General features: G+C 40.2%; 1 protein-coding gene and 1 pseudogene across 1 annotated transcript in view; both read left to right on the plus strand.

Annotated features, from left to right (window-relative positions):
* The window catches only part of LOC102292127 (P2Y purinoceptor 1-like), a 6,091-nt gene extending 5,072 nt beyond the window's left edge, over positions 1 to 1,019 (plus strand). Inside the window, exon 2 of the mRNA XM_005918787.3 lies at positions 1 to 1,019. Coding sequence (XP_005918849.2) covers positions 1 to 202 — 202 coding nt within the window. The 3' untranslated portion in view covers positions 203 to 1,019.
* A 2,533-nt stretch (positions 1,020 to 3,552) lies between these two features.
* LOC121814269 lies at positions 3,553 to 4,871 on the plus strand (annotated as a pseudogene).
* Positions 4,872 to 8,683: the final 3,812 nt, after the last annotated feature.

Consider the following 8,683-nt stretch of genomic DNA (forward strand, 5'->3'; position numbering starts at 1 on the left):
AGTCTTCTGTGCTCATCAGATCAGTCGTGGTCTTGTGTGTCTGAATAGTGTTTTGAACCCCCTGGTTTACCTCCATGTCATGGATATTCCTGCTCAGCTCCAACAGCTGCTTCAGTGGTTTCGTCAGACATTTACTCGTTTGTTTGTGTCAGAATACGGCAGTGTACCCGTGGAACAAACAATGACCACAACAATATCTTAACAGTAAATAATGACTTTGACTTTGTCTTTTAGAGTAGAGTGTAAAGACTGTTTTACGTATTATACTGTCTATACTATCTTTTTCGGGATAACAGTTTTGGCTCAAATGGATTTATAAATAAAAAAGCTTTGTTTCTGTGTTTGTTGTTCTTCTGTTGCCCTGCATCGAAAATTGCATTATTGAAAATTGCATTATTCAAATTCTTTACAGCAACATCTTTTTTGTCACATTGAAAATATAAACAACCACTGAGACATGACTACACATGCGTAGGGGATTGGAGGCAAGACAACAGAAACTAAAGACTAGATAAGAAAGCTAAGGTGATCTCAACAAATGCTAAACAGAGGAATAGCTATAGTAACTAACACAAGGAACTGCTTCTTAACCTGCCATAGAAATGCTGGGTCACAGACCGAGGACCGTGACACTTTTAATTTAAGCAAAGATCAGGAAAGAGCGCTGGCAGATTAGTATCATTTATTTTATGTTCACTGACACAGTTTTCAGGTTAGTAACCACTTTTCTTTAGATTTGTGTAGGTTATGTGTACAGCAAAATAATTTCCCATAAAAAACATCTGCTGGATTATTACGTTTGTATAGCAGTAGAACAGTGTTGGTGAAATTTAATCAGCATTAACTTTTGTTTCATGCCTACTATAAGTAAGCTTGGCAGTGAACATGTGATTCATATTTGACATGAGATACACAATATTTGGCTTTTAGTTTGCTCTGGAATTCTAATGTATAGTATTTGATGTATACTGCTCTAAGCAAGGGCACACACACACACACACACACACACACACACACACACACACACACACACACACCCTAGATTCATTATTTTTATAAGTCATAACATTTTTTGAACTGTAAATGACAGTAAAGAGTTATCCTTTCTAAGAAAGTAATTGATGGATTTCTAACTATAATATTTTTTTTATGTATTTCTCTCCATCTTTTTGAACTTAAAAATGTAAAATGTTTAATTGACTATTGACATTCTTTTCTTGTTAATCCCATACTGTACAACTAGTCTGTCAAATGGAATAAAGTCTGTTCATTCTAATATATGTTGTAAGTATTTCATTCCTTGACAACTCCAATCTGGGAAGGTAATCATATTAATGTTCTGTATTATGTCACAGTTGTTCCAGATTAGTGTATGTTTGCATGAGATTAATGAAGTCAATTTTAAAAACTTCCACCATGCTTTCAGAGAACTTTTGCTTTCACATTTAAACTCCAAACAGAGGGAGACTTTAACCTTTTGTTTCAATCATAAAACTGCCGACAGGTTGGGTGAGCAGTTTTATGATGTTTTATAATAATAATAAACTTTATTTATAAAGCACACTTAAAACCAAGGGTATACCAAGGTGCTTAATAAGTAACATAGAGAATAAAAGGAAGATAATAGAAATAGGACCAAAGCAGGTATGCAAGCAGATAACTGTCACTGATACATGGAAGAAGCAGCAGATACAGAACAAACAAGGAATTAAATTAGCATAAAAGTGCATAATGTAAAATCATAAGTGAAATGTTAACTAGAAGGAATGAATATATATATCTTAGGGGTGCTACAATGTATCTGTATTGAATGGTTCAATACAGTGCTTTTGGTTCGGCACGCATATGTATTGAGCAATGCTGAATTTTTAATTTATTTTATCAACTTTTCCTCTGACGATGCTGTCTGTGTTGAGAGCTCAGTGGATCTGTGTTCGACTACTCTGCCTAGGCTGCACTGTCGAGCTCAGATCCACTGAGCACCCATACGCATTCACTCATGCTAGCGAGACAGAAGTTAAGCTCATTGCAACATGGCAACTGCCTCAACGCTACCCGAAATTGAACCTCCTCTACCATCATTGAGATCTGGCGTTTGGAACTATTTTGGTTTTCATGTGAAGCATGACCCTGATGGTAAGCGTGGACAAAAGTACAACAGTAAGTCGGACGTGCCAGGCAATGCTCAATTACATCGGTGGAAACAGACAAGCACGCATGCTACAAACTTTACCCGAGACAGCCGTTAGCACATGATTCTTAGAGGGCAAAAGAAACAGGGCAATGGCTACTTTTATAGCTGTCGACATGCGACCATTTTCTGTTGTAGAAAACAACGGGTTTCAGGAAAGGCTGAGAGTACTTGAGCCCCGTTACAACTAAGTGCTAGCACTCCAGAAGATGAGTGTGAGGGGAGGTTCTTCAGAGAGTAGTTCCTTTTAAGGGGGCCTGATATGTTTAATATGCTGCTGAGAATATACCCCAGAAGAAGGGTACAGTATAGCTTTTCCACATATGAGTGATTTCTCGAGTTAAAAGAAATATGTATAATTTTAATCAATTACAAATTAAAAAAGGCATGAACATTTTTTTGTATCGAAAAAATATCGAACCATGACACGAAAGTATTGAACTGAACCGAATACCATTTGCTAAAATGAGATTTACATGTATTAATACTGACTGCTAGCCTTTTAGACAAGGACAAGGACATTCTTTGTCGGCCTACTGTCAACCTCATGTTTACAGTACAGTATTTACTTTTAGAAATCTCTTATGTCTTAAATTACACACCAGGGTGTGTATGAAATTGTTGGTGTAGTGCATTTCAAGAGTCACAGAATCACAGAACGCTAATTCAGTGCTATTCCATAACAGCTAAAACACCGTCACTCTCCGCTAACACCTGAACCGGAATGTTTCCGGTTTATTTTTATTTATTTTTCCTTTTTTTTTTAATTTTGTTTTTTTTTCTCTCTCTCTGTCTTCTCTTTCATCCCTCCAGCTCACCCTTCTCCTTGCTTGTTTTTACGCCCTTCTTTCTTTCACTGCATGGATCACCCGTTTCCCTATGCAACCAGAAACAACAGCCTCTATTTCTACACACTCACACAGCATGATCACACACACATATGTGATTAACGGGAGCACATTCACAACAGTCTCACAGGGACATATAGGTCACGCACACTCAAGCTCATACACTCCTGGTCATACTAGTTGATATGCTCACACATAGTCAGACTTATGGAGCCTCTTGCCACACATTTTTCTTCTTTTTATTTACAAACAAGTGATGTTTTTCCATTCTCTTCACCCATCTAAGTGGAACACGCAGCGTTCATCATTACATCATTACGCACAGGGGAAAGAGGTCAAAGTAATTTAACCAGTTCAAAAAACTACAGGCAGGCGTTGCTTTATTACAAGAAACTCAGAATTATCACAGGTTTAAACACCTGAGTTTCCTAATGTGCTCGCAGCCTGTTACAATTCTAGACAAAGGGTAGTAGCAACTTTAATTCATAACTTTCACATTCCAAACAAGGCCCAAAGGCAAGATTAAGATTGCATACATATCTATTAGACGTGTTGCATTTACTTTAGATCTCAGTCTTATGCTTCAGTGTGCAGGGTTTCAAGGTTGAACATGACGTATAAATTGTAAAAAAATAAAAATAGGGTGTGTTTTCTTTCACTTTATGACATATAACTCTCCATGAAGGGGGAAGATTGTGCAGACTTTACTTTAGAAGCACAATGAATAACAGATCCTGTACTTCAGGCAACTTAAAACTCCATGAACACAAAATTCTACCTGCCATTTATGCCTTTGTTATGATTGTTGGTCTGGGAGGAAATGGATTGGGACTAAAGTCTCTGCTGCAGAAAAAGAAGAAACTTCGACACATTAATCTGTTCCTTCTGAACCTTGGAGTTGCTAATTTTTTGTTCCTGCTAACACTCCCATTTTTGTCAGCGTACTACTTTATGGACAGTAAATGGATATTTGGAGATGCCTTCTGCAAGATCACAAGATTCTGCTTCAACCTGAATTTATACGGCAGCATTGGATTCCTCACCTGTATAAGCGTGTACAGGTACCTGGCTATTGTCCATCCAATGAGGATGATGGGGAGAATAACTGTGACTCACTCTGTGGCTATCTCAGTTTTGGTTTGGCTGTTGGTGAGTGCTCAAAGTCTTCCAGATATCTTCTTCTCCAAAATCTCACCAAATAAAACTGAAAAATGCTACCATACCACCTCTAACAGAGTATGTGGAGGATTACCTGAAATACAGTGTGTGGCTGGACATCTACTGGGTTTGTTTGCCACTCCTTATTTTTCTTGGCTGCTAGGACATGTGACTCTTGTTCTCTGTCGCAAATACCATAATAGAGGTGGTGAACAAAACAAGTTCTTAAAGTTGTATTCATCTTTGCATTTTGCTCTTCTCGGTCTGTTACATCCCCTATCATATTTTAAGAACCTCAGCCTTTATTCAAGAGTTTTGTCAAAACAAGAGAAATGTCCAGATTGGAATGAGGGAGTCTTTGGGGCTCATCAAATAAGTCGTGGAATTGTGTGTTTGAACAGTGTTTTGACTCCCCTGGTTTACCTCCATGTAAAGGATTTCCCTACTCGATTCCAACAGCTGCTCCAGCAAACTCGCCAGATCTTTAATTGGCCGAAATCAAGGAGTGGCAGAATCCCTGTGACACAGTCTGATAAAGTTTAACAAGTTTGCCATATGTTAGAAATCTTAAAAATGTTTTAAATAAACCAGCTCTACACGCATGCATCTTTGTTGTAATTGTAATCCCACTGTACAAAATTTCACTGGTTTTGACTAAGTCAGTGCGGCACCCATGAGTATTTTGGGCATCAAGAACAAGTCTCAGATGTGTTCCTTATGTGTTCGTGCAAGAGGTTGTCAAATGTGCAGAGAGGCTCAGCCTGGTGACCTGTGTAGACACTGTTACCGTTGTGTTCAGGAGTGTCACCTGTCTCGAGGGTGTATACAGGAAACAGGAGCGGGCTACTGAACTACAACCCACAGTAGCCCACTCATCATCCAGGTCCCAGGTAAATCCCATCTCTGTGCAAAACATCTCGCATCAACAAGCACCACAAAATGACTCTACACACACTGAAACTGTCCCCAAAGAGCCAAACAGCAACAAATTGACAAGCGACACATCTAATGGTTATATACCCTGATAACAGCAAACCAAGCTCATCAGTCTCACTGGGAAAAGATGTACAGTTCAGTGTCACCTGGATAACGTACCAGTAGAGGCCCTGTGGGACACCGGAGCTCAGGCAAGTCTTATTAAGAATGAGTGGCAAAAAACAACACCTACCACACAGCACTGTCAGGCCACTTGCTGAGCTTTTGGGAACAGAACCTCTTGTCGCTTTAGCAGCTAATGAAATCCCATATGATGGGTGAATAGAGACAGAATTCTATTTGGACTGTAACCCTGAAAATTGTCTTCTAGCTCCAATGCTTGTATCCAGTGACCCGAGTGTTGCTCAACTGCCCATTACTGGATTTAATGTAATAGAGGAAGTTGTGCGTAAATGGGGCAAGTGTCAACCAAGATCACGCAACATTAAAAAAATCAGCTCAGTATTGGTAAACACTGCTAAATCAGTGCTAAAACTATTGCAGTCACCAGACCAAAGCCAAAGTTTGGACACAGTACTGGCAGGAAAGAGAGGACGATGTCTGGCTGCTGAACAGATTACCACTACATATGTCCGTGCACATATTGGTGCGCAGTTTTCAGGACAGAGTCTGTTGTTTGTCCCAAATGAACCATCACAGTTGCCTGAGGGTCTTGTCATGCAAGAGGGACTGGTCACAATAACGGAGGGCAGGGCAGTGTATAACCCAGTTGCGATAGTTAATACCAATAAAGGGGATGTCAACTTAATTCCTCACACTGTTCTAGGACATCTGGAAGAAATAAAAGCAGTGTACCCCATCACCCCTGAAAAGACGCAAGACTCGGTGGAGCAGATTTCTTCACAGTCTCCTACACAGGTAAATGAGGATATTAACACACCCTCCTCCAGCCATAAGCCACCTCAGTGGGACCCTCCAGTTAAGATTGACCATCTCAGTAAAAATGAACAACAAACTGTGAGACAGCTGTTAAGGGAGGAATGTCATGCTTTTGCTTATGATGATAAAGATGTTGGGTGCATCCCCAGTTTAAACATGCACATCACATTGCATGACACAACACCTGTTCGAAAGACCTACATATCCATGCCAAAACCTCTGCACCAAGAGGTCAAAGACTATCTTCAAGATCTGCTGAACCATGGATGGATTTCAGAGTCCAGGTCACCCTACTCATCTCCAATTGTCTGCGTTCAGAAAAAGTCAGGTGAACTGAGATTGTGCTGTGATTACAGGGAATTCAACTGGTAGTCAGTACCAGACACGCACCCAATTCCCAGAATTCAGGACATGCTAGATTCCCTTCATGGCAGCTCATGGTTCTCTGTTCTGGATCAGGGGAAAGCATACCATCAGGGGTTCCTGGACCCTGACAGCCTTCATCACACCTTGGGGCTTATACCAGTGTAACTGCATACCCTTTGGCCTCAGCTCAGCCCCCGCAGAGTTCAGCAGAGCATGGAGGACTGTTTAAGGGGCCTGCGGGATGTAATCTGTCAGTCATATTTGGACGACAACCTTCTCCACTCTCCTTCATTTGATACTAATCTTGAACACATCAGAGCCGTCCTACAGAGATACCAAAAACATGGTATCAAACTCAGCCTACAGAAATGTGACATTTTCAAGAGAAAGGTATGTTTCCTTGGTCGGATGGTGTCTGAAGAGGGATATACCATGGACACAGTGGAAATAGTTTCTCTACAAGCTCTCAGAAACAAACCACCATCCACAGTGGGGGAACTGAGTTGGGTCCTAGAATTCCTGTCCTACTATAGGTCCTATAGTATATATGGATAAGGTCTTCAATCATTTTGCTCTGAACTTTGCTTTCCCAGCACGAATCCACCATGACATGGGCAGGGGATTTGAGAATCACATGTTTTCCCAGCTGCAAAAAAGTCTGTGGTCTGCATGGCTCTCACACCACCCCATATCATCCACAAGGATGGGCAAGTGGAGCGTTTCAACAGAACTTTATTGTCCATGTTGAGAACACTAACTAACCTTGAAAAGGCAGACTGGAAGTAGTCACTGGCAAAAGTAGTGCACGCCTACAACTGCACTCGGATTTTTCCTGTACTCTTTGTTGTTTGGCCGTACTCCGAGACTTACTTTAGACATCTTGTTCAACTTGCCTTCACAGGAACAGCAATTAAGCTACATGCAGTATGTGACAAAATGGCAACCCCGAATGAAGGAGGCCTATGAGACTGCATCTATGGCAGCCCAGAAAGAAGCTTCAAGAGATAAACCGTCAGATCTACGGAGCTCAACATCACCCAGGGAACAGTGTCCTGCTACACAGCCTCAAAGAGCAAGGAGGCCCAGGCAAGCTTCAGTCACACTGGGAGGACACAGTATATGTGGTGGTGAGTCAAAAATGATATGGCAACATGTGGGACTTGGTTGTTTAGGAAGAGGGGGAAGCTTTAGGAGTGATGCCCGTGAGAGAAAGCGAGTGAGTGAAAGAAAGAGAGCGAGTTTTCACATGTGAGACATTAGTGACATGTAGCGTGTTTGGAGGCTATAGTTAGCGTGTTGTGTAGTCAATGTTTTGTTTTGTGTGTCAGTTATACAAGTGAATGTCACATTTGCTCCAAAAAAGCCACCAATGGCAGATTCTGGTGTAAACACCGTCTCCACATGGAAAACAGGAATGACACACCTCCTGTTGTCAGACCTGCAGGGTTTAGGCCTGTGGTGTTCTCCTCTGTCTTATAGTGGACACAAATTCTTATTTGATGCAAAACACCTGATTGTTTTGTAAATAGTTTTAAATGGTGATATAAAAAACTCCTGAGGCCATGGCTGCATTTTAGGTAAATAGTACCATATAACTTTGTTTGAAAAACTTGTGCATAATTTTCAGAAATGTACCATTTCTATTTGCATTTCAAGTTATGAAAATGATTCGTTAAACATGTTTGTGGTTTTTACAGTAAAAAATATAACTTTTTTTCTACTCTGATTTGTATTTTTCTTTGTCTGAATTTAGATCAATTGTTCCAATATAGTATGTCAAAATGAAAAAAATAACTCAAATTTCTGATATTTGATGTTGTGCTGAAAATAATGATACCATGGACAGCAAGATAAACAGTTTTTAAAAGTAAAATATAGAGGTAAAATCAAAAGTAATCAAAAACGGCCAACTATACCCTGGACCCCAGAGGGTTAACATGAACATTGTGACAAGCAGAAAGGAGCAAACACACCACCAAAAGACAATGGACAGAATGGTGTGGCTGAACATATGATGGTGATGACCATCTATGTAAACAAATTTAGTGTATTGTTGTCCAAATATTGAGTCTTTCTTGGCTGCTGCCTCAAAGCACACTGTGCGCTGTCTATCTTGCGTGCTGCACAATATCGTTTATTATTCAGTAACTATTGATATCTGTGACTAGCTAGTTTATTGTGATGGTGCTTTGTTTTCTCTATTATTATGTTGCTCTTTGTTGTTTGCTGTCTCCTCTGTTTGTTT

Source organism: Haplochromis burtoni, unplaced genomic scaffold (genome assembly GCF_018398535.1).
Source record: "Haplochromis burtoni strain Fernald_Lab_line unplaced genomic scaffold, NCSU_Asbu1 Contig_31, whole genome shotgun sequence".
Taxonomy (NCBI): Eukaryota; Metazoa; Chordata; class Actinopteri; order Cichliformes; family Cichlidae; genus Haplochromis; species Haplochromis burtoni.